This window comes from Diaphorina citri, unplaced genomic scaffold, assembly GCF_000475195.1.
Source record: "Diaphorina citri unplaced genomic scaffold, Diaci psyllid genome assembly version 1.1 scaffold5, whole genome shotgun sequence".
In the NCBI taxonomy this organism is placed as follows: Eukaryota; Metazoa; Arthropoda; class Insecta; order Hemiptera; family Psyllidae; genus Diaphorina; species Diaphorina citri.
In genome coordinates this window covers 266,645-292,983 of record NW_007377444.1, presented here as the reverse complement: position 1 = coordinate 292,983, position 26,339 = coordinate 266,645, and the positions used below count along the sequence as shown (strand labels likewise).

The following is a 26,339-nucleotide window of genomic DNA, read 5'->3' as shown; positions in this document are numbered from 1 at the left end:
TGGGAAACGAATATTTCGAGTATAAATAACTGTTAGGTGGATTTCACATCTAGACTGCAATTTGTAGTATACGGCAGTTTTTTTCTGTTTAATCGTAAGGCGGATTTCACATCTAGACTGCAACTTGTAGTATACGGCAGTTTTCATGTTGATGGCTACATAGTCTTATGGGCCTGTTCACACTTAAACTTAAAGTTCAAGTGTGAACAGGCCCATAAGACTATGTAGCCATCAACATGAAAACTGCCGTATACTACAAGTTGCAGTCTAGATGTGAAATCCGCCTTACGATTAAACAGAACTGGTAGGTTGGAATATATCTCTTAACTTGTTGATTCAACAAGTTGAATGACTATTTCTAAATAAAAGATAAAAATACATAATTAAAATAAATCTTAGATAGGTACATTTCATTTAAAGACATCGTATTATAACGCTTAAATATAGGTGAAGAGTAAACTGGATTAAATCCACTTCAATTAAATTTCAGTCTTCCTTAATATAATTTCAATGAGGTCCACTAATAAACTAATTCAATTGTCTGCAAAACATCTTCAGAATTTACATGGAGTTCAATATGACAAGTAAAAGTAAGGGGAACATGTGCATAGGTACCTATAATGAAGGCTACATTAATCCCTTATCATCTTTACATCTTATAAAATAATTATACATTCTTTCCTTAACAACTACAGTAATCCAAGTTACACTCTGCCATTATGTAACACATACCCTACATCTTGTGATATGATTATACTTGAGTGTGAATGCATGGAAAATGAGTCAAGCCCTACTATCCTAATAACCAAACAAGATCATGCAATGTCACGTCTACACAGCGTTATGACACCAGCTACTCTTGTTTGGTTGCATTGACATTTGTTATCTCAGCTGAGGTTTAGAACCCATATGAAATCCTGTCTGTTCCTTTCTTATTCTTAGGATAGTAACTGCTATACTATTTTGATAGGATTTGGTCGCATGGCATTTGTCATAGGTTTCCTGTTCTACTTGCAATGATCTGCCCGCTGCTAGGTCAGGTGGTACATATTTAGAATATAAAGCGAATATCCTATCTAAACAAGTTTGTCGTACGACTAGAGGGATTCGCGTTCCTGATTTACTATCTACTTGTATCATAGGTTTACTAGTAGTGGTACCAGTAGAAGGAACGTGTGCCACACGATTGGATTTCTTGTTAGTTTGCGCGATAGTTTTCTTGAGTTCAGTCCGCTTTAGAATGTCATTCATGAGCAAACTGTTCTTGTTAATATTCTGTGGGGCAGTGTTGTTTGTTAGGGTTTTCTTAGCTGTAAGCATTGAGGGTACATTAGGCACGTAGGATATCTTGACTTGATTTGAGGTAGGTTCTGGGGTACTGTGAGCATTTCGGTTTAGTCCTTTGTATTTCTCTTGGATTTGCTTAAACCTTTCATTTGGGTTGAGTACTTTGGCGCGGTTGGATACCTGAGGTTGAGGATTGCTTGGTAGACCAAAGATATCCACATGGGCTATCCTTTGTTTCTTTTTCTTTTTAATATAGTCTGGCTCGTCATAGTTTTCTTCTTGACTTCCTGTGTCTTTTTTATCAGGTTTGGGACTTGTATTATCATTTTGGTTCTCTCCATCATCATGATCATCTACATCCATGTTACTGTAGATATCACACATATCTTCCTGATCACTACTTGAACTTTCCGAACTTATTACTATGGGGGTCTCAGATTTTGTATTGTGTGAACTAGATGAGCTGGAGGAATGTTTACTCTTCTTAGATTTACTCTGACTACTACTCTCAGTACGACTTTTACTTCTGCTTCTTTTGTGACTCGAGGAATGTCTAGATCTACTACTACTATTCCTATCATTAGAATGTGAGCGATGACTGCGAGAATCTTTTCTAGATGAAGATGATTTATCTTTATGTGAGGATTCGGATGATGATTTGTGCCTATCTTTAGATCTACTAGAACTACTCGATTTTTCTTTTGAGCTTGATTTGAGATCATGACTTCTACTGTTAGAGCTTTTATTTTTATTTCTGCTAGATTTGTCTTTGCTACTTTCTACTTCTTGTTTGTCTTTTGTGCTCCCCTCCTCATCATCCTCTTCTTCATCTATCACATTTTCTAGAGGCTCTACTGAGTCTGCATTATCATCATTGACATTTTCATTGCTAGAGAATAATGTATCATTTTGAATGAAGTCTTCAAGAAATTTTAGATCAGAATCAATATCCAATGCATCATTTACCACCGGCTGGGTGGCTTTCACACACTCTGGAATATATGGCAACTGAGTTTTTATTCTCTTCTCTTCTTTTCTCAGTTCTATTATGGGAGTGGGGTTGTAAGTGAACTTTTTGGTCTCCACAGACTCAATTTCTTCATAGTTTATTAGATTTTTTATAAACTCATCAATGAGCTGATTGAAATCTTTTGTGTTTATGTTTTTACAAAATAATTTAGGATACATGTCAATAACTTTTTTTATTGATTGCATGAGTGTTGTTTTAAATCTCAGAAGATTTTCTGTTACATCAAAATCATCCTGCTCAGTTTCTTGATCCTCCTCTTCATCTTCTTCTTCTTCTTGAACCTCATCTCCCCCACCTTGATCTTCTGTGTTTGTTTCTTCTAAATCTTGTTTTTCAAGTTCTTGCTGTTTGTTTGGCTCATCCTCTTCATTATTTTGAGGAGGTTCAATTTCTTCTTCTGAATCTTCAGGTGTCACATCTGTAAAAAAGAAAGGAAAGTTGATTTTAGACTGCTAACAGACCATATTATAGGAACTACTTAAATCAAATTCTTCATCCATTTATCAGGTTTGGGACTTGTATTATCATTTTGGTTCTCTCCATCATCATGATCATCTACATCCATGTTACTGTAGATATCACACATATCTTCCTGATCACTACTTGAACTTTCCGAACTTATTACTATGGGGGTCTCAGATTTTGTATTGTGTGAACTAGATGAGCTGGAGGAATGTTTACTCTTCTTAGATTTACTCTGACTACTACTCTCAGTACGACTTTTACTTCTGCTTCTTTTGTGACTCGAGGAATGTCTAGATCTACTACTATTCCTATCATTAGAATGTGAGCGATGACTGCGAGAATCTTTTCTAGATGAAGATGATTTATCTTTATGTGAGGATTCGGATGATGATTTGTGCCTATCTTTAGATCTACTAGAACTACTCGATTTTTCTTTTGAGCTTGATTTGAGATCATGACTTCTACTGTTAGAGCTTTTATTTTTATTTCTGCTAGATTTGTCTTTGCTACTTTCTACTTCTTGTTTGTCTTTTGTGCTCCCCTCCTCATCATCCTCTTCTTCATCTATCACATTTTCCAGAGGCTCTACTGAGTCTGCATTATCATCATTGACATTTTCATTGCTAGAGAATAATGTATCATTTTGAATGAAATCTTCAAGAAATTTTAGATCAGAATCAATATCCAATGCATCATTTACCACCGGCTGGGTGGCTTTCACACATCTATCACATTTTCTAGAGGCTCTACTGAGTCTGCATTATCATCATTGACATTTTCATTGCTAGAGAATAATGTATCATTTTGAATGAAGTCTTCAAGAAATTTTAGATCAGAATCAATATCCAATGCATCATTTACCACCGGCTGGGTGGCTTTCACACACTCTGGAATATATGGCAACTGAGTTTTTATTCTCTTCTCTTCTTTTCTCAGTTCTATTATGGGAGTGGGGTTGTAAGTGAACTTTTTGGTCTCCACAGACTCAATTTCTTCATAGTTTATTAGATTTTTTATAAACTCATCAATGAGCTGATTGAAATCTTTTGTGTTTATGTTTTTACAAAATAATTTAGGATACATGTCAATAACTTTTTTTATTGATTGCATGAGTGTTGTTTTAAATCTCAGAAGATTTTCTGTTACATCAAAATCATCCTGCTCAGTTTCTTGATCCTCCTCTTCATCTTCTTCTTCTTCTATTTCATTGAGGGATTTTCGGAAGCGGATATGAGAGATTAGGGAATTTCTCCCCGTCTTTGCTAAGACAACAAACACATTGTTTCTTATTTCTTAAAATAAAGCGCTCTTGCGCTCTCGCTAAATCTTATTTCGGTATTGTTTTCTCTTCGTCTCCCGCTTGAGAATGAACAGAAAAATTGAAGGCTTTCATATTTTCATTATTTACATACCTCTGGCTAGGTGTACCATATGTAGGGACGGACGTGATGCTTAGCCCGTTTCTGGCAAAGAAAAAGATAAGATTGGAAGAAGAAAACAAAAGGACATGAATTACTCGTTCCTATTTAAGGAACGATACTTGAGAATGAACAGAAAAATTGAAGGCTTTCATATTTTCATTATTTACATACCTCTGGCTAGGTGTACCATATGTAGGGACGGACGTTATGCTTAGCCCGTTTCTGGCAAAGAAAACGATAAGATTGGAACAAGAAAACAAAAGGACATGAATTACTCGTTCCTATTTAATGTAGTGTACGGATGATTTACGCTAAATCTTATTTCGGTATTGTTTTCTCTTCGTCTCCCGCTTGAGAATGAACAGAAAATTTGAAGGCTTTCATATTTTCATTATTTACATACCTCTGGCTAGGTGTACCATATGTATGTAGGGACGGACGTTATGCTTAGCCCGTTTCTGGCAAAGAAAAAGAAAAGATTGGAACAAGAAAACAAAAGGACATGATTTACTCGTTCCTATGTAAGTGTAGTGTACGGATGATTTGGGTCTGAAGAAAATATAGGTAGTTTTAGTTTACATACTTCTTCCATGTAGAACAATATTTAAGTATGATTATCTTCAATTTATTGTTAAACCGTTTGGAGCAAAAGTAGGTTGAACTAAAACCCCAGTCATTTTAATTCAGAGGCATCTTACCACATACAGTATTGATAAACCATATTGGGGACTTTGGTTTACATATACAATACTGAATCTAAGCTACCTAGGTAGGTACTTACCTACTTCGATTTATGTAAATATCAATTATCATATGTTTGTTAACAAAATTATACTTGCAAGAAAGCAAATTCAAACAATAAAAAATAAACTTTAATTTAGAAGTGATTCTTTTTATATTGAAATTTTCATGTTACATTCTTGTCCGAGGTAGGTTAGCGGGTTAACAAAAATACCCTTAAATAAAAAAAAAAAAAGAAAAAAAAAAAAAAAAAAAAAAAAAAAAAAAAAAAAAAAAAAAAAAAACACACACACACACATCAGAAAAATTGAAATAGGTATTCTGGTCTTAAATAAGTCAGGGTGAAAGGGTTAAAAAATAAAACACAACCCTAAATTTCAGCTTCTCACCTTAAGCCGTTTAAAAGTTATTTAGGGGTCCCTGGACTTTATAGATATAGCTACCAAGTGAACTTAATCTGATTAGTGGACAACAACCCGAAAGAGTGAGGTCTCAAAAAAATGTTATCCTAAACTGAACAGGTTTGCTCTTAGAACGGCTGCCTTTTAATTTTCTGTATTCCTACCCTTCACTTTTGGGATGATAAGACCTTAGTGGTTACAGTTCTCTTTATCAAACCTCTATATTTTTACTTTCTTTTTTTTTTTTTCTTCTTCTTAAACTTTGACTTATGTTGCCCAGCCAGATAGCCAGTTCCTTAATTTATTGGGTGGTCTAATTACCTGTTTCTTTGGTTTAGTGACCAACTTGGTCCTTGGTCAATGATTCATTGTTCCAGTGATGAGCCGATCCTGAACCTCATTTGATAGGTTGTGACATCTCTGAGAGACCACCCTGAGAAAAGAGTGATTAGTCTCCTGATAGAAGAAACTTGACAGGAAAGATAGAACAAAATCAAACCAAGGATACCGATGATGGGGAGAAGCGGAGAAGATAGGGAAGGGAAATTCAAAACTTGAAAACGGAAAAATCAAGGAAAAATAGGAAAATGCAGAAAGCAGAAAGAGGACCGATAGTTTTCTTGAGTTCAGTCCGCTTTAGAATGTCATTCATGAGCAAACTGTTCTTGTTAATATTCTGTGGGGCAGTGTTGTTTGTTAGGGTTTTCTTAGCTGTAAGCATTGAGGGTACATTAGGCACGTAGGATATCTTGACTTGATTTGAGGTAGGTTCTGGGGTACTGTGAGCATTTCGGTTTAGTCCTTTGTATTTCTCTTGGATTTGCTTAAACCTTTCATTTGGGTTGAGTACTTTGGCGCGGTTGGATACCTGAGGTTGAGGATTGCTTGGTAGACCAAAGATATCCACATGGGCTATCCTTTGTTTCTTTTTCTTTTTAATATAGTCTGGCTCGTCATAGTTTTCTTCTTGACTTCCTGTGTCTTTTTTATCAGGTTTGGGACTTGTATTATCATTTTGGTTCTCTCCATCATCATGATCATCTACATCCATGTTACTGTAGATATCACACATATCCTCCTGATCACTACTTGAACTTTCCGAACTTATTACTATGGGGGTTTCAGATTTTGTCTTGTGTGAACTAGATGAGCTGGAGGAATGTTTACTCTTCTTAGATTTACTCTGACTACTACTCTCAGTACGACTTTTACTTCTGCTTCTTTTGTGACTCGAGGAATGTCTAGATCTACTACTACTATTCCTATCATTAGAATGTGAGCGATGACTGCGAGAATCTTTTCTAGATGAAGATGATTTATCTTTATGTGAGGATTCGGATGATGATTTGTGCCTATCTTTAGATCTACTAGAACTACTCGATTTTTCTTTTGAGCTTGATTTGAGATCATGACTTCTACTGTTAGAGCTTTTATTTTTATTTCTGCTAGATTTGTCTTTGCTACTTTCTACTTCTTGTTTGTCTTTTGTGCTCCCCTCCTCATCATCCTCTTCTTCATCTATCACATTTTCTAGAGGCTCTACTGAGTCTGCATTATCATCATTGACATTTTCATTGCTAGAGAATAATGTATCATTTTGAATGAAGTCTTCAAGAAATTTTAGATCAGAATCAATATCCAATGCATCATTTACCACCGGCTGGGTGGCTTTCACACACTCTGGAATATATGGCAACTGAGTTTTTATTCTCTTCTCTTCTTTTCTCAGTTCTATTATGGGAGTGGGGTTGTAAGTGAACTTTTTGGTCTCCACAGACTCAATTTCTTCATAGTTTATTAGATTTTTTATAAACTCATCAATGAGCTGATTGAAATCTTTTGTGTTTATGTTTTTACAAAATAATTTAGGATACATGTCAATAACTTTTTTTATTGATTGCATGAGTGTTGTTTTAAATCTCAGAAGATTTTCTGTTACATCAAAATCATCCTGCTCAGTTTCTTGATCCTCCTCTTCATCTTCTTCTTCTTCTTCTTCTTCTTCTTCTTGAACCTCATCTCCCCCACCTTGATCTTCTGTGTTTGTTTCTTCTAAATCTTGTTTTTCAAGTTCTTGCTGTTTGTTTGGCTCATCCTCTTCATTATTTTGAGGAGGTTCAATTTCTTCTTCTGAATCTTCAGGTGTCACATCTGTAAAAAAGAAAGGAAAGTTGATTTTAGACTGCTAACAGACCATATTATAGGAACTACTTAAATCAAATTCTTCATCCATTTCATGATCACTGATTCAAAACCTTAAATAACAAATATCCAGACCAGAGTTATGATTCAATTTTACTTATATCATCCATAGCTTTGTTTTAGGTGAGTACCTACCAACTCAGAGGCTAATTATGATTAACCCATTGTGTATGGATCAATCATACAAACTGATTGTAAAAAAAAAAAAAAAAAAAAAAAAAAAAAAAAAAAAAAAAAAAAACTGGGTCTACTGACCTTCATCAAGTTGATCTTTCACATCATTTTGATCAGCAATTTGTTCTTCAACAGGAGGTTCAGAAAAATCATAATCACTGTCCCTCCTAGAATGTTTAAAATGACAGTGTGGCCGATTGCATGAACCTTTGATCGTGAAGACATAGTAGGGGCATTCAATCTCTTTAAAGAATCCTTGTGTGGGGAGCATTCTTGTGAGGCCTTAAAAAAAGTAATAAATTAAATAAAATAAAAGAGGAAGGAAACACAAGACTGTAAAAAAAAAAAAAAAAAAAAAAAAAAAAAAACACACACACACACATCAGAAAAATTGAAATAGGTATTCTGGTCTTAAATAAGTCAGGGTGAAAGGGTTAAAAAATAAAACACAACCCTAAATTTCAGCTTCTCACCTTAAGCCGTTTAAAAGTTATTTAGGGGTCCCTGGACTTTATAGATATAGCTACCAAGTGAACTTAATCTGATTAGTGGACAACAACCCGAAAGAGTGAGGTCTCAAAAAAATGTTATCCTAAACTGAACAGGTTTGCTCTTAGAACGGCTGCCTTTTAATTTTCTGTATTCCTACCCTTCACTTTTGGGATGATAAGACCTTAGTGGTTACAGTTCTCTTTAACAAACCTCTATATTTTTTTCTTTCTTTTTTTTTTCTTCTTAAACTTCAACTTATGTTGCCCAGCCAGATAGCCAGTTCCTTAATTTATTGGGTGGTCTAATTACCTGTTTCTTTGGTTTAGTGAACAACTTGGTCCTTGGTCAATGATTCATTGTTCCAGTGATGTAAAAAAAACTTATACACACACACACACACCTCAGAAAAATTGAAATATTCTGGTCTTAAGTCAGGGTGAAAGGGTAAAAAAATAAAACACAACCCTAAATTTCAGCTTCTCACCTTAAGCCGTTCAAAAGTTATTTAGGGGTCCCCGGACTTTATAGATACCTACTCTGTATAAAAGTTAATCATAGCTACCAAGTGAACTTAATCTGATTAGTCGACAACAACCCAAAAGAGTGAGGTCTCGAAAAAATGTTATCCTAAACTGAACAGGTTTGCTCTTAGAACGGCTGCCTTTTAATTTTTTGTATTCCTACCCTTCACTTTTGAGATGATAAGACCTTAGTGGTTACAGTTCTCTTTATCAAACCTCTATATTTTTACTTTCTTTTTTTTTTCTTCTTAAACTTCAACTTATGTTGCCCAGCCAGATAGCCAGTTCCTTAATTTATTGGGTGGTCTAATTACCTGTTTCTTTGGTTTAGTGAACAACCTGGTCCTTGGTCAATGATTCATTGTTCCAGTGAGCGCCTGCTCAGCCTGATCTAGAGGTGGTGGTACCTGAAGACATCAGTGACTTTTATAACAAGATGGATAAGCAGGACGAGAAGGAAGACGAGGAGAACATTATGAAGACTGTGTCCTTTGAAGTGAATCAAGTAGGTTGATTCTTATAAGCTAAACCCAACTTTAATGGTGGATTTCACCAATAGTTTATCAGTCCTTGGAAGGCCTGTTAAGTTCCTGTATAGGTCTAACAGGGCTGTTGAGTTAACAGGTAGTTAGGGGCGAAAAAGAAGATTGGTGGAACCCACCATTAGAGCTGTTCGCTCCTAAGCCTCAGAGTGGGTTTTTGTGTACGGAGTTGAGCTGACCTTTTTTCAAGTAAGTTGTACCTGTATTCTTCGGTGGTGTAGAGGTCAAAACACCCGCCCGCCTGGTACCTAATCAAAAGGACGTGTGTTCGATCCCGGGTGAGGTATGGAATTCTATCCTTCACGCATGGTGTAAAACCAAAAGTTAGACCCAGGATGGGGTTTAGAGATGTGATTAGTGGATGTAAGAAGAAGAAGAAGAAGAAGAAGAAGAAGAAGAAGAAGAAGAAGAAGAAGAAGAAGAAGAAGAAGAAGAAAAGACCTAGTATAAAATTGAAGATGAGAAAAAGTACCTGAAAAGAGTGTGGTTTAGATGACTTGTGAATCAACCTGTCCAGCGTTCTACCTCTGAGCTACTGAGACTGACTTTATTGATTCTCCTGATTTCAGGAAAAGATTGAAGTAATCCAGAAGCGTTGTATAGAATTAGAATATCCCCTACTAGCAGAATACGACACCGGAATTGCACAACACCAGAGCTCTCTTGCGGACAGTACAGCAAGCTGTCACTCCTACCAGACTTTTACCCGCACCTGAAAAATCCGACATAATGTATTCAAATTCCAGTCAATCCGGAACTGTTGACCAAATTTTTAGAATCCCGAATTAATATAGAAGAATAAGCTCTGAGGTAAAGAAGTAAAAGCCACAAAAAGAAGTAAAGAAGTAAACGGCCTAGATAGCTTGAAAGGTAGAGCGTCTACTTTGTGAGCGCTAGGTTGCGGGTTCGATTTCCGTGTGGGGAGAGCTTTATCCTTAACAGATAGGTAAGGTTCGTTCTCGGATCGGTTGACTTTCTCCTATCCTGTCCTTCTTCTTTCTTAGACTTCGGGACGATGAGACCTCCGTGAGAGTTCCCTCGATCAAACCTCCTTGAAAAATAGTAATAGAAGAGGAAGGAACGTCTTACCACAAGGAAGTACAATGACCCCAGATCTGGCTCGACCATTACCAAACATTTTCCTCAGACTTTTCTCCTGATAAGGTCTTAATACTGCTGATGGCTTCAAGTCAATGCTGGAAACAAAGGACACATAACACATTTAATAATTTCATTTCACTTAGTGCCAAGTAGGTGAAGTAGATAAGTTACCATACGTCATTCTAATTAGGTTAGCCTTGTAAACGATAATCCGCGGGTTCGATTCCCGCCCCAGAGCAAACTTTATCCTTAACAGAGAAGGTTCGTTGTTGGAACGGCTTGTTTTCTCCTAGCTGTCTTTCTCTCTGCAATTTCGGAACGGTAAGACCTCCGTTGATAAGTTCCCTTTTCCATCTAACTTTTTTACCTATCTGTTAAGGATAAAGCTCTCCCCACACGGAAATCGAACCCGCAACCTAGCGCTCACAAAGTAGACGCTCTACCTTTCAAGTTATCTAGGCCGTTTACTTCTTTACCTCAGAGCTTATTCTTCTATATTAATTCGGGATTCTAAAAATTTGGTCAACAGTTCCGGATTGACTGGAATTTGAATACATTATGTCGGATTTTTCAGGTGCGGGTAAAAGTCTGGTAGGAGTGACAGCTTGCTGTACTGTCCGCAAGAGAGCTCTGGTGTTGTGCAATTCCGGTGTCTCCGTAGAGCAGTGGAAGCATCAGTTCAAACTGTGGTCTACAGGTAAAGCTATATTTTATTATGTGACTTTTTTTAGTCATCATACGAAATTTCTCTTTGGACTAGTTTGGACTGGCAGCGGGTGTGGTGGCGCCATTACGTCCAATCTAGCCCAAAGAGAAACTTTTTCCCCTTGAGGAGTTTTACTACGGAGTTACGGACAGTAGGTCGTTCGCGCCGAAGGTAAAGGTGCGAAAATAGATGGAAGTAGTATATCGTGGTCAAATTATTAAGGATCACGGTAGTGCTCCACCAAGTTAAGAAAATTTGACAGCGCTACCTACTCTACTCAATGTGTACTACTTATGGACTACTCTTTTACAGCGGATGACAGTATGATCTGCCGTTTCACATCGGAAGCCAAAGACAAGCCCATGGGCTGTGGCATTCTAGTGACCACCTACTCTATGATATCTCATACACAGAAAAGATCTTGGGAGGCAGATCAGACCATGCAATGGCTGCAGAATCAAGAGTGGGGGATCATGCTACTCGATGGTAAGTGGTAGAATAGAATAGAATGGAATGGCATGGCATGGAATGGAATCGTATATACCTTGTTTATCCTCCACGAACAGACCTTGTTTATCCTTCTTTGCCTTATTACGGGATAAGGCAATGGGAGGCAGATCAGACCATGCAATGGCTGCAGAATCAAGAGTGGGGGATCATGCTACTCGATGGTAAGTGGTAGAATAGAATAGAATAGAATAGTATATACCTTGTGTATCCAGCATGAACACACCTTGTTTATCCTTCTTTGCCTTATTACGGGATAAGGCAAAGACAAAAATCCTGCCCGAAAAGAACTGAAAAGTCTCTTTACCCCATTAGTCGAAACAAAGTCTCATATAAAATCTCTTTCGAATTCTTTGTGGTAAAGCAGAACTTTTTTACAAGTTTAGTGGATATCATAGCATTACTAAGACCGTGGATATCACAGCATTACTAAGAGCCTCCTTAGGGACTTTTCAGTCCTATGCTGGTGATAAGGCAAAGACGAAGATCCTGCCCGAATAGAACTGAAAAGTCCCTTTACCCCATTAGTCGAAACAAAGTCTCATATAAAATCTCTCTCGAATTCTTTGTGGTAAAGCAGAACTTTTTTACAAGTTTAGTGGATATCATAGCATTACTAAGAGCCGTGGATATCATAGCATTACTAAGAGCCTCCTTAGGGACTTTTCAGTCCTATGCTGATAGTATGAACAAGGTATATTCTATTCTATTCCTTTGCAATCAATTTCCATATTTTCAATAATCTACCTGCTCGATGCTCTATGCGCTATGCTCTCCGCACCACTTACTAGAAAATACAGGAGTATAATGCTTGAAGCAGTTTTCTTGATGTTAGAAATACGTAGGTAAATACGAATTCCTTCTAAGTATATTAATTTCTAACTCTTTTGATACTTATAAACTGAAAAATAAAATTCGCTCAAGGAACTAATAAATTCAAACAAGAAAATCGTTAACAACTAAGCTTGAGAAAAAACATCTGCCAATATAAACTGTTAACGATTACGAGTACAAGAAAAGTCTTAAATAATGAGTTTAATATCACGAAAAAGAAAAACACAAAAAAAAATACAAAAGAAAAATAGTATAATACATACATAGATAATAATCCGACAGAAAATATACAAATACAATAAAATTTTGATTCCTTTCAATGGCGAACTTTATGGACGTTTGTAATCGCGGACGTTTTGACCAATAAATAGCATTAGTAAAGCTTTTTGCAAATAAAATCTTACATTTTAAAAACGTATCAGCAAATACAATAACAAAATAAAGCTATTATTTAATAATAGTTCCAAAGCTTTATCAAAAATAATCTTCGAGATAAATGCAAAGTTTTAATAATGATATGGAAATGATTAGCGCAAACCATCGATTTTAAATAAAAGTTTTACAGAGCGTTTTCAAAACTTTACCTAAAGAGCAATAAATACCAAACAAACTAACAGGTCTTTGAGCCGTTTTTCTATATTTAGAAATTGGTAATGTGAACCGGTCTTTATTTCTTTTTCAAGTTGTAGTTCTTCTCTGTGCGGATTTCTTATTCGCATACACATACTTTCAAACATAATGTCGTATCAATAGCATCATCTGCAAATAATATACAATGTAGATTAGCGCAAACCATCGATTTTAAATAAAAGTTTTACAGAGCGTTTTCAAAACTTTACCTAAAGAGCAATAAATACCAAACAAACTACAGGTCTTTGAGCCGTTTTTCTATTTAGAAATTGGTAATGTGAACCGGTCTTTATTTCTTTTTCAAGTTGTAGTTCTTCTCTGTGCGGATTTCTTATTCGCATACACACACTTTCAAACATAATGTCGTATCAATAGCATCATCTGCAAATAATATACAATGTGATCATGTGTTTCCAGACCCACACTGACAGCTGCATAGAGGGAATATGCAGTCAATTTATACTGAAAACGCAAAAGAAATGGGTTACATAAATTAGTTTTTATGCACTATACAGGCCAAACTGAAAAAAAAAAAAAAAAAAAAAAAAATAGAAATTATTAATTAGTTTAAATTAAAACTTTGATTAAAATAGAATGGACATACTACGGATAGGCAAGCTATGACACAGATCACATGAGTCTAAAGTAACAATTATTTCATTGCTACGCAATTTCTAAAGTAACAATTATTTCATACTTGTTTTGTCCTATTTGAGCAGGGTAAACAAGGTAAATTCTGCATGCTTTAGGCCGCGAGTTCGATTCCCGCCATGGCGGATAATGTTTGATCTCGGAACGGCTGGTTTTCTCCTATTCTGTCTTCCTTCTCTCTCCGATTTTGAGATGATAAGACCTTAGCAATTACAGTTCAATCTATCAAACCTCTTAAAGAAAAAGGTATATTTTATTCTACCTGTGGAGCCTTGAGTTTCTTATCGGCCTGATTGATAAGGGTCTGGGAATCTTCCGTGTCTCTCCTCAATCTACAGTCCTGTATCACGGGATCCTTAAGAAGTTTCTGTAGAACCTCGGCAAACGGGGATTCAATGAAGTATCGATTATGTTTCAGCACTAGTTTGACCTGAAAGAAAACAAGCATGGTTGGTTATCTGGTAATAAGCTTACTTGTGATAAGCAACCTCCGTGGCCGAGTGGGTATCACACTAGGCTTGCACGCCGGAGGTCCCGGGTTCGATTTCCGGAGGGGTCGAAGATTTTCCAGCTCTGTGCTTGAAATTTGGGGTGCTTTCAGCCCTGTGAGGAATAGAGCTACTTTAATCGAGTACCTAGCAGTGTAAAAAAAATTATTGAAATATGGAAATTGATTACAAATGAGGAACTTAATAATTTTGTGATATCCACAAAAGTTGTGAAAAGACTTTGCTTTAACACAAATAAATTCACGATTTGAATTGATTTTGAAATCCTATTCTTTATCCAGGTGTGAATTAAATTTACTTATGTACCTTGCCATAGGATAGTGTACAGAGGTTGATAAACTCCACAATTCCATCAGGCACAGAAGTCTTACTCAGTCGCTTCAGATATTCAATGATATCATGTGTTTCCAGACCCACACTGACAGCTGCATAGAGGGAATATGCAGTCAATTTATACTGAAAACGCAAAAGAAATGGGTTACATGAATTAGTTTTTATGCACATCATTATACAGTGCTGTTCACAACCTAACTGAACTGGGGATTAATTTGAGTCCCTTCTCAATAGAAAAAACTGCTGGCTACCTTCTTGAAGAGCCCAGGACAAGTGAAACCAGCACTTTGTTTGTTCAATTTACCTCATGAATATGTTCAGGTCTGCACACAGGTTCTGCAATGGCAATGAGAAAGTCATGAGCATGGCGGTAAACTGGAGAGAAGGATTCAAGAAATATGTGACCATTGGGTGCCTGGAAATAAACAAGAACACAGTATGTATCAGGTAGGTAACATTTGGAAAAAAAAGCACTTTAAGACAGTAGATCATTTGCAACATAACAAATAACACATATTTACATTCATGCAATAACAAATATTTGCCCATGAAATAAAGAATACCTAAAGTAACAAACCACTACATCTTAAAGTATCTAAATAGAAAATGAAGCTTACCACCCATAGAGGTCTGGATTTATGGTCGGGCTTCAAAACCATTTGAGCTCGGTAATCTTTAGCCCCAAATTCATCTTCAGGCACTGCAGCATCATCTTTTTCAACATTCTTCTTAGCTGCCACAGGTACACCATCTGTAGGGGACAAAATGATATTTCAAACATAGAAAACGCTCATGTTAAATGACAACTTTTGTTTTGATTTTTGTTCCATGTGAAACTTGAACCCACAATTTAACTTACAAAGGAAGTATGCTGCTTCCGAAGCTAACTAGGGTAGCAAATACACATGTGTTCAAACAAATAACAAATCAGTACAAGCTTACCTTCATCTAAAGGTTCACCAGGGTCATCCACATAGCTCTCATCTTCAACTTCTTTCTTCTTTCTTTTGTATTTCTTTTCTAAAACAGACAAATTAAACCACAAGGGAAAATTAACTTATGACAACAGTATTGAGATGTATAGAAAGGGAAGGATATATTATTGGTTTTCAGCTTAGTTGGACCCTTGAAATTTTAAATGATCTGTAAAGCTGTGTCCACACGTAGTCAACTTCATCAATCAATGTGATATATTATTGGTTTTCAGCTTAGTTGGACCCTTGAAATTTTAAATGATCTGTAAAGCTGTGTCCACACGTAGTCAACTTCATCAATACCACTAAAACCATACACTGCCTCTTCCTCTTCCCCTCTTTGATCAACCATCACTTGATGATCAATCAGTGATTGATTGATGGGGTTGACTATGTGTAGTCACAGCTTAGGGTCTTCATCACTCATTGGTAAGGTCTACACAGTTCTATGATAACCACTGTGCCCATACACACATATAATTACATAAGTACTTCAAGATCAGAATACTGCTGGTACATACTTCACAATATGGGGTTGTAAAGGTGCATGATAGCTTAGGGTCTTCATCACTCATTGGTAAGGTCTACACAGTTCTATGATAACCACTGTGCCCATACACACATATAATTACATAAGTACCTACTTCAAGATCAGAATACTGCTGGTACATACTTCACCTTCACAATATGGGGTTGTAAAGGTGCATGATAAAAAAAAAAGTCTAAATTGAACACAAAACAAAATCTCCATTCCCCATTACAGTAAAAACTAGCTAATAGGTGTAACTCAGTGTAACTCTTACCTGACGAATCTTTCTTGGATCTCTTGTTGTTTCCCATTTCCTCAGTTTCTTCTTTCCCCTTTCACTGAGAGTCTCACAAGGTGTTCCTTTGAAATGGAGAAGATTCCTCAAAGAATTGAACAAAAATAGCAAAAGGAATAAAAATAGAAAGAAAATGAAAACTTGAAGTGCAAAAGCAAAAGCAGAAACCCCTTTACTTTACCCCTTATGCCCTTATGCCCTTATGCCTTTACCTTTACCCAAAATTTCAAATTTATTGCAACAAAAATTCAAATTTTCCCGGTCATCCCGACTATTCCCGACGGCCATTTTTGTGAATGCGCATCTCAAGGCTTGTGAAAAACAGGTGTGCTTCTTATTTCATTTTTATTAAATTTAAATTTGTCCATATTAATAAAATTAATATTACTATTTTAATTTTCCAGTTTAAGTACAGGCTTTTTCACCTTTCATACCTTCGTAAAAACACGAATCTACCAGTAAAAATCGGTTTTTTCAATGGGAAAACTTTGAAAAATGCATACCTCTTTTTCAAGAGCCTTGAGCTTATCATGTACAACACGCGATGTAAACAATGGGGAAAAAATCCCGATCCCGATTTTCCGAAATTTAGAAAAGAAATACAAAAGAAAGAAGAAAGAAGTTGAAGATGAGAGCTATGTGGATGACCCTGGTGAACCTTTAGATGAAGGTAAGCTTGTACTGATTTGTTATTTGTTTGAACACATGTGTATTTGCTACCCTAGTTAGCTTCGGAAGCAGCATACTTCCTTTGTAAGTTAAATTGTGGGTTCAAGTTTCACATGGAACAAAAATCAAAACAAAAGTTGTCATTTAACATGAGCGTTTTCTATGTTTGAAATATCATTTTGTCCCCTACAGATGGTGTACCTGTGGCAGCTAAGAAGAATGTTGAAAAAGATGATGCTGCAGTGCCTGAAGATGAATTTGGGGCTAAAGATTACCGAGCTCAAATGGTTTTGAAGCCCGACCATAAATCCAGACCTCTATGGGTGGTAAGCTTCATTTTCTATTTAGATACTTTAAGATGTAGTGGTTTGTTACTTTAGGTATTCTTTATTTCATGGGCAAATATTTGTTATTGCATGAATGTAAATATGTGTTATTTGTTATGTTGCAAATGATCTACTGTCTTAAAGTGCTTTTTTTTTTTCAAATGTTACCTACCTGATACATACTGTGTAATTTAGATACTTTAAGATGTAGTGGTTTGTTACTTTAGGTATTCTTTATTTCATGGGCAAATATTTGTTATTGCATGAATGTAAATATATGTTATTTGTTATGTTGCAAATGATCTACTGTCTTAAAGTGCTTTTTTTTCCAAATGTTACCTACCTGATACATACTGTGTTCTTGTTTATTTCCAGGCACCCAATGGTCACATATTTCTTGAATCCTTCTCTCCAGTTTACCGCCATGCTCATGACTTTCTCATTGCCATTGCAGAACCTGTGTGCAGACCTGAACATATTCATGAGGTAAATTGAACAAACAAAGTGCTGGTTTCACTTGTCCTGGGCTCCGTAGTATGCCTCTCATCAGATGGGCGAGAAGAGACACAATACTTCCCATTTAGGTGCTGGGTCAACACGAGAACACCAGAAAGAACACCATATTTTCAATAATCTACCTGCTCGATGCTCTATGCGCTATGCTCTCCGCACCACCCTGTTTTAGCCCAACTCACCTTTTTCTCTTCCTCCCCCAGAGGTGCACACCATCCCGGCCAAGATGTTTCGTCGAGTACTCACCATAGTTCAATCTCACTGTAAGCTGGGTCTCACCGCCACCCTACTCCGTGAAGACGACAAGATTGCCGACCTCAACTTTCTCATCGGACCCAAGCTGTACGAAGCTAACTGGTTGGAACTGCAGAAGCGAGGTTTCATCGCCCGCGTCCAGTGTGCTGAGGTGTGGTGTCCTATGTCCCCTGAATTCTATCGCGAGTATCTTGTGTGTAAGACGTCCAAACGATTGGTGAGTTAAAGTTTTTTTGTTTGTTTTTGTTTTTTTTTTTTTGTTGTTTTTTTTTAGAGGTTTGATAGAGGAAACTGTAACTGCTAACTTGCTAAGGTCTTATCGTCCCGAAATATGAGGGAGAAGGTGGACAGGATAGGAGAAAGCCAGCAGTTCCGAGAACGAACCCTATCATTTTAGGGGAAAATCCGCCCCGGGCGGGAACGAACCCGCGACCTAGCGTCTAATAGGCAGACGTGCTACCAACCAAGCTAACTAGGCTGGCTTGAGTTGAAGTACTTAAATTTCAATAGGATCTATGTTAGTATAATCATGTTGACTGGCTTTGCCAGAGCTAATAAAGGTTTAACTTTAACAAATAATTATCTTTTTTGACTCGGAAGGCCAGCCGAGGTCACGGGTTCGATTACCGCCCGGGGCAAACTTTAAAACAGATAATGTTCATTCTTGGAGAGGCTGGCTTTGATTTAGCCAATAAATAAGTCTTTTTGACGCAGATGACCCTGGCCACTTCTAGTTTTACAAGTAACTCTATTGTGTTTCAGCTGCTATATGTGATGAACCCAAACAAGTATCGGGCTACTCAATATCTCATAGCATATCATGAGAGGAGAGGAGATAAGACTATCGTGTTCTCGGACAACGTGTTTGCCCTTAAACATTACGCCGTGAAAATGAACAAGCCGTACATCTATGGACCCACATCTCAGGTGAGCTTTTGATTAACTTGGGTTTACCATTCTAACTCAGCTCTAGCTATTCTGTGGTAATTTGTGTTTTTGGAGAAGTGAAGAGATTTCTTTTGGAGCTTTATTAGAAGGAACTCTGACAAAGGAGCGGAAGTCTTACTGTCCCGTAATCGAAGAAATTCAGCCGTTTCGAGAGCAAACTCCATCTGATCCTAAAATTTGCCCTGGGCGGGAATAAGAGCGACCAAGCACTCTTACAAGGCATGGGCGCTACGTTCCAAACTAACCAGGCTGATGAAAAGACTTTTTTAAAGGTCCTGTTTTTGTTTTTATATTCTACCAACTCATTCACCTCTCATTCGCAGTGCATATGAGAACATAGATAGGTAAAACTATCTGTCGTGGACACACGTTAATTAAAGGGTAAAAAAAACCTCATTCCTTGTTTTCAGAGTGAGCGTATACAAATCCTTCAGAACTTCAAGCTGAATCCCAAAGTGAATACGATATTTGTGAGCAAGGTGGCGGACACATCGTTTGATTTGCCCGAGGCAAATGTTCTCATTCAGATCTCATCGCATGGAGGATCTAGGCGACAGGAGGCACAACGTCTCGGTAGAATCCTTAGAGCTAAGAAAGGTAAGGCACTAAAATTATAATACTAATACTCGTTTACTCGTTCTTTCGATGACCCAGCAACAGAATGGGAAGTATTGTGTTTCCTATCGCTGAGGGACATACTACGGTATGGGCAATCTACGACACAGACCACATGCGTCTAATGTAATAGTTGTTTCATTGTACTTTGGCAGATTCAATGCGGTAGTATTCCTTGAGTGACCGATTCTCGGACAGTAGATCCCTGCAAGGAATTGTAAATCTGCGATTAGGACTGTGTTCTAAAAACCCATGTTATTTATTTATTTATTTACACGCTAAGCAGCAAGGCCATGTGTGAGAAACCTACAAGTATGTAAATTCCTCAAATATGTTGTCCTTCTTGAAAGACTTTCTACAGTGCCCTCTTTATCTTATAAACCAAAATTCGCTTTTTGAAGTTTCCCCGCCCTTTGAAATTACCCTAAATCTTTGGATTCGCTTCTCCCTTTTTGTCCACTTCTGAAAATTATACTTCCTTCTGCTTGCGATTTGGCCTTTGTCAAGTTTGTATGAAAATCTATGTACTTTTCTCTCCTAATAGGTAGGTACCTACTTGTTCCATTTTGAATTTTGGAGTTCTCAATCCCTTCTCTTAAGCTGTGTTGACCGAAACCGTACACTGCCTCGACCACATAGATTCACCTCGTCGATCGAAGGCGTCGACTTGGTGAGGACACACCTTTACAAATCTCTCCCTTTGGCATATTTTCCACCAAAATTAACACAAAATCCCTGCCACTTACTGTTCAATCTCGCTCTTTCTCTCCAGTTTGAACGCTCGGATGTTTTGGTATGAGGTGCGTGTGCCAAACATTTGCCCTATATGGAGACAGGATGTACTTATCTTCGACTCAAGTACTTTATGGTAGGGTTCAAGTCGTACCTTCAAGTACTTTATGGAAGGGAGAGACTAGCAGAATGGTAATGAGAGCGATTATGGTACCGCAGAATATCTGAACAATATTCTCCGGATGGGTCTTTGGACAGGCCCTGGTTTAGAGATTGGAGAAGACAGACAAGACAGTTGTCCCCCCTTTCAACAAGGATGGAGGTATTCGAGGTATAGGTATAAAGAAAAATCCTATGAGGACGGTGACGAAGTATTAGCCTATTACCTTTGTCTTTTGGACTAGAGTGAGTTATGAAAAAGAACAGATCCTAAAATATGGAAAACACGACCGGCCGGTCGACTATGTGGACACACCTTTAGAGTTTGAATGTGAGTCGCATAGGTACGTAAATGCGGACCTGATATCTCTCTTGAACGCTCGGATGTTTTGGTATGAGGTGCGTGTGCCAAACATTTGCCCTATATGGAGACAGGATGTACTTATCTTCGACTCAAGTAACCTTCAGTACTTTATGGTAGGGTTCAAGTCGTACCTTCAAGTACTTTATGGAAGGGAGAGACTAGCAGAATGGTAATGAGAGCGATTATGGTAGGTACCGCAGAATATCAGAACAATATTCTCCGGATGGGTCTTTGGACAGGTCCTGGTTTAGAGATTGGAGAAGACAGACAAAACAGTTGTCCCCCCTTCAACAAGGATGGAGGCATTCGAGGTATTGGTATAAAGAAAAATCCTATGAGGACGGTGACGAAGTATTAGCCTATTAGCCTATTACCTTTGTCTTTTGGACTAGAGTGAGTTATGAAAAAGAACAGATCCTAAAATATGCAACACACGACCGGCCGGTCGACTATGTGGACACACCTTTAGAGTTTGAATGTGAGTCGCATAGGTACGTACGTAAATGCGGACCTGGTATCCCTTGAGGAAATGTCCTCAAGAATGAGATATAAATGAGCAATGAGCATCCTTAGACTAGAAGGTGCCAACTTTATACAGGGCTCGTCACTGTAAAGTTTTTACAGGACTAGCTATACTATTTGTTTTTCCCTTTACAGTTAGTTCTCGTTGGGTCCATCATGACGGATTCGTGAGTAATAAAAAACACATTATCGGTATCCTAGGCTATCCCTGTGTGTGTAGCTGAAAGAGAAGTTAGAGAAGAAATTGAATTGTGACCTAGAAAACGGCAAAATAGTTATCGAGAAAAGATTGTACTAGAAAAGTTTTCTTAGAATGGTCCACTTGTAAAGTGAGATGTTATTGAAGTAGGAGATGAAGAATAATAAAGATTAATGTTCTATATTTTTTAAACTTTTTTTTTTCTTTTCCTGCAAATACGAGGATACAGTCATCAGCTTTCTAATTTCTACCCAAGTCCTAGAGACCATTCTTTTCTGAAATAACAGATCTACGCACATAATAACAAAAAACAAGTAAATCAATTATAATATGATTTGAATAAAAGAAGTGCCAGTATTTACTTTCTCTTATTTGTTTATATTTCAATAATTTGAATTTCTAAAATAATATTTAACGAAAATAATAAACAAAATAAATTACAATAAGTACTAAAGCTAAGCTTTTTTCTAACGAATCTACATAGTAATATATGTTACACAAATATTAGGGATAGGAAATAATAATCGCTGCTTTCAGCGAAACGGAAAAAGGGTGTTGAACCCTTATATGATTTTAGTAGCTGAAAGAGAAGTTAGAGAAGAAATTGAATTGTGACCTAGAAAACGGCAAAATAGTTATCGAGAAAAGATTGTACTAGAAAATAATGTGTGTGTGTGTGTGTGTGTGTGTGTGTGTGTGTGTGTGTGTGTGTGTGTGTGTGTGTGTGTGTGTGTGTGTGCTCATCAGGTATCAGGCGGACCTGATCAGGTCTACCTGATAGTGAGTGGCTGGCCTAACGGTTCATTATTGCACCTGAAATTTTATTCCAAATGGCCGAAATGTGTTGGGAATCATTGAGGAAGAAGTCAAATGTAAATTGCTCAAATCTGAAGGGAATTTAGATAAAAGAAAGAAGTAAAAGAATTTTAATTATGCCAAGCATGAATGCTGGTCGTTCCCTGATACACTTCGCTAAATTTCATGACTCGACTTGGGAATCCAAGTACATCATCATGCAGGCTGTGCTAACCACTGCACTAAGTGTACCACCGAGGTTGGTTTGACAAGTTGAAACATATTAAGGAGCGCGGTAGCGCTCCGCCCCGCCAAGTCAAGAAAGTTTGACCGCTATTAGTATCTTCTGAGTAACTTATATCGCCGGCCTTATCCGCAAACCTTGTTACTCTGGTAAGTAAAAAACTATAAATGATTCTAGTAGGATCTCACCTCTTGTTGTAGTTTGTTTTGTAGACTAGATTTTTCCTCCTCGTGAGAGCGAGACACTGAAAAGAAACCATGAAACACGTTTTTCAGAAAGCGAACCATTTTGAAAATGTCACACAATTTGGACGATAAAAGAAACTTCATAAGAAAAAAAGTAAAAATGTAATGGTAAAAACAATATAAAAACTACAATAAGATAAAAGTAAAAATCATAAATAACTGATTTCCAATTAGATTCTTCGAGAAAAATTAAATTTGGATTTTGATCGAGAAGTAAAGTGGATGGCCAACATGGCTATTATAAATTTAAATTTTTGACACCGACAGGTCATGTAGAATCCCAATAAAAACTGATAATATCACCTCGCCAGTGTGTTCACGTTTTTTGAACAGACATCTTTTTTTCCTGCCCTGAAATTAGCCCAAAGCCCAATTATGAATTGACGGGGTTCAGTTTTTTTATTAGTACATTAAGTACAGACCCCTATATTCCTGGGGCTGTGGATGTGGGATATACGCCACAATGTGTTTCGAATTTTTTATCTATCAAGTTGTGTCCACACATGGTCGACCCTGTGGATCGATGGTCGATCGACAGTGACTGAAACCGTACACTGCCTCGACAACATAGATTCACCTCTTCACCTTGTCGATCGACGGGGTCGACTATATGTCTATAGGAATAGGAGTATACTCACATTGCAGAACTTCCTGCTCATGCCTAGCTTCCAGAGAATGCACAGTGTCCTCATGTGTCCTCCTCAGCTCAGTAATATCTTCCTGGAATTTCTGAGTCTGTGCGGTGAGGTCCTCTTGAAGTTCTTTGTAAGCGGCTTCGGCTTGAGCTGATGAAAACAAAAAAGATATTAGGTAAGGTCAACAATAAACCAAGTTAGCTTGGAAGGTAGCGCGTCTGCCGTAAACACAAGGTCGCGGTTTCGATTTTATCCTAAACAGATAAGGTTTGTATTCGGAACGGCGGGCTTTCTGCTATCCTCTCTATCTTCTCTTTTTGATTTCGGGACGATCAGACCGTAGTAGTTACAGTGTCCTCGTGTCCTCTATCGCTCTATGAAACCTCTAAAAAAGGAACTCTTTTTTCTTCAGTTCACTGGACTACTAGTTTTAACATGAAGAAAACTACAAGGATCCACACTGATTCCACAGGGCAGGGTACCAAAATATCTGAATAAAACTCACCAAGGTTTTCCTTGCTCTGCATCCATTCCCGTCGCATTCTCTCGATCTCAGACTTGAGGGCTGGATTGGAAAACGCGTCCAACTGGAAATAGCAAATGGAAACGTTCTCAATATAAACCATCTGTTGGCCTGCTATTTGCTACTACAATGTAAGAAGTAGGTAGGTAGCCTAAGTACTACTGTTATGTAGGGAAACCTAACCCTCTACGATATGAGGTAGGAAAACCTATAACTATTCGGTGAGTGTTGAGGTAGGACGTTATAGCATCTTCTAACCTCAGTGCAAGTGAAAGGAAACTGTACGAGTAGATATCCTCCTACCTACCACAGTATAAAATATTATGATGGAAAAATGTGAGTATGTGAGTACCTACCTATTTGGGGAATAATAAATAATATGGTGTCTATAATATATTTTTAATATCAGCAGACTTTCACGTATATTCGTACAATACAGGTACGAGAATATGAATGCATGTATTGCATGTCTTAAATGGATGTTCTTATTTCAAGCTGGCCAGGGAAACGAACCAGCCACCTCTGGGTTTTACTCGTGTTAACTCTGTACCTACAATACCTACTCTACATCTTCTTCTTTTTCTTCGGCGATTTTCGTCAGTCTCTCAATCAGCCCTAACTAGGGTGATTGCTTTGGGCGGACATTGCAAAGAATCGAAAAATCTGCTGTTTACTACTGTGAATAGGTGACTTTTCATTGAGAGAAAAACTGAAGGAATGTTTGTAAATACACGGTACAATTGTAGGGGGAGTAACAGATTGTGGAGGCAGTTGTAAAGGGAAGAACAAAGATTGAGTGGGGGAGTGACTTTTGGTGGAAGCGGGGAGGTAATTTTCAAGTGTTGAAGGGGGGAGATTGTGAGACAGCGATGAGTCATACTTTAATGGGAATTTCCCAGTCTCTCCCCTTCTTCCCCCTTTCTCCCTCCCTCACCCTCTGCCTTCCGTCTTCAAATATTGATTTCTACATTCCTTAGCATCCTGTGTACCTAGGTATGTATATTGTGTAGGTATAGTTGAGTTGCAGCCTATTCATCTCTTGTGCAAACATTTTATGCTGCGGAGGCCATTTTGGTGGAATGTACGTGTTATGTAAACGAAGACATTTTCACCATCCTTTGAGCAAGGACGAAAGGTAAATTTAAGTTCCCTTTAAGACCCTCAATTCCTTAAATTCCTTTCCAGTTTGAAGTGGAAATTTCGACATTCGCGATAGTTTCCTTCATGTAGGTACTCCGGCTTTATCTGCAAAGGCATGGTACTTATTTCCTAGTAGCCAAATCAAAAACAATAGCCATAGGTAATATTTACATAATTACCTAGGTACGTTTTATTAACACTATTTTTTTGGCCTCTGCTCATGTCCAGAAACTCAAAATGGCTGTCGAAAAACTGGCAAAATCTTTTCTGCCTACAGAAATTACCGGTGTCAGGTATGCAAATTACCGGTAAATTGGACTTACATTGACGCTGAGGTACTGCACCAGGACACCCAAAGCATCCACTGCAGTCACCGCATGCCGCAAACGGGGTGCCAAATCCACCTCGGGGGTCGGATTGGGAACTCCTCCACTAGGTGGCGCGGTAGTGCGGGTTTCCACTGTACTGGTTGTGGTTCGAACCCGGGTCTGCACATTGTTGTTAGTTTCGGTTTTAACCCTTTGAGTCGTGGGCGGGCCCAATCGGTTGTGATCTGAAACAGAAAGGAAAGTGCCTTTGAGTGAGGGTGTCCATTGATCTTGATTAGGGTGGTTAATGATTTTTCGAGTGCTCATCCTCTGGTAGTTGAAACAGTGAAACGCGTCCACAGGAAGCTAAAAGTTTGAGCTATAAAACAATTCAATGATCAGAAATAGCTCGTTGATTCTTATCACGGGTATCACAAGTGTAGATATGTGAAATAGATATCTACCAATTGATACCATACAATGTGAATTATTGTTGATTTTCACTACTTACTTCATTATTGGTCAGATGACAAGTTAGGAACTTTAGTACGACGAGATTCAAACTTACAATAGAGAAGTTGAAATAAACTTTTCCAACTATTTTAAAAAACAATACAATATTGTAACATATTGTAGATAACACTGAACATTCACAACTTTATCAATAAATAAACAAAAATACGACACGGCCTAATATTTTACGGAAAATAGTACCTATTCCCAGTTTCCCAGCTCATTTATTTTCGTGGATTTGGTAATGATAACCAAGTAGCAATTTTAAAACCCATACTCTACAGAAGTC

At 37.6% G+C, this 26,339-nt stretch overlaps 5 protein-coding genes and 1 long non-coding RNA gene across 6 annotated transcripts; 2 read left to right on the top strand and 4 right to left on the bottom strand.

Moving 5' to 3' along the window:
- Positions 1–383: 383 nt before the first annotated feature.
- On the bottom strand, positions 384–8,583 carry LOC103523289 (uncharacterized protein DDB_G0283697-like). Its single transcript, XM_026833476.1, is given in 6 exon segments — positions 384–2,766; positions 2,817–3,504; positions 3,507–3,969; positions 7,326–7,496; positions 7,803–8,003; positions 8,523–8,583. Coding segments are annotated over 5 exon segments (3,396 nt in total). The 5' UTR covers positions 7,993–8,003; positions 8,523–8,583; the 3' UTR covers positions 384–882.
- A 1,344-nt stretch (positions 8,584–9,927) lies between these two features.
- Positions 9,928–10,475, bottom strand: LOC113473112. Its single transcript, XR_003395188.1, has 2 exons — positions 10,366–10,475; positions 9,928–9,988 (listed from the first exon to the last, which is right to left on the bottom strand). It is a non-coding gene; the product is annotated as an uncharacterized LOC113473112 (long non-coding RNA).
- A 2,930-nt stretch (positions 10,476–13,405) lies between these two features.
- LOC113473935 (general transcription and DNA repair factor IIH helicase subunit XPB-like) lies at positions 13,406–16,552 on the bottom strand. Its single transcript, XM_026833467.1, has 7 exons — positions 16,325–16,552; positions 15,490–15,567; positions 15,165–15,298; positions 14,852–14,962; positions 14,521–14,670; positions 13,968–14,135; positions 13,406–13,516 (listed from the first exon to the last, which is right to left on the bottom strand). Exons 1-7 carry the CDS (start codon positions 16,359–16,361, stop codon positions 13,406–13,408), a joined length of 789 nt encoding a protein of 262 aa, XP_026689268.1. The 5' UTR covers positions 16,362–16,552.
- A 288-nt stretch (positions 16,553–16,840) lies between these two features.
- On the top strand, positions 16,841–17,835 carry LOC113473930 (general transcription and DNA repair factor IIH helicase subunit XPB-like). Its single transcript, XM_026833460.1, has 3 exons — positions 16,841–17,015; positions 17,207–17,340; positions 17,716–17,835. Exons 1-3 carry the CDS (start codon positions 16,841–16,843, stop codon positions 17,833–17,835), a joined length of 429 nt encoding a protein of 142 aa, XP_026689261.1.
- Positions 17,836–18,079: 244 nt separating this feature from the next.
- Positions 18,080–19,673, top strand: LOC103524229 (general transcription and DNA repair factor IIH helicase subunit XPB). The gene is made up of 3 exons (XM_026833448.1): positions 18,080–18,325; positions 18,871–19,035; positions 19,467–19,673. Exons 1-3 carry the CDS (start codon positions 18,080–18,082, stop codon positions 19,671–19,673), a joined length of 618 nt encoding a protein of 205 aa, XP_026689249.1.
- A 3,186-nt stretch (positions 19,674–22,859) lies between these two features.
- Positions 22,860–25,864, bottom strand: LOC113473923. Its single transcript, XM_026833440.1, has 4 exons — positions 25,553–25,864; positions 24,072–24,153; positions 23,570–23,716; positions 22,860–22,930 (listed from the first exon to the last, which is right to left on the bottom strand). Exons 1-4 carry the CDS (start codon positions 25,862–25,864, stop codon positions 22,860–22,862), a joined length of 612 nt encoding a protein of 203 aa, XP_026689241.1.
- Positions 25,865–26,339: the final 475 nt, after the last annotated feature.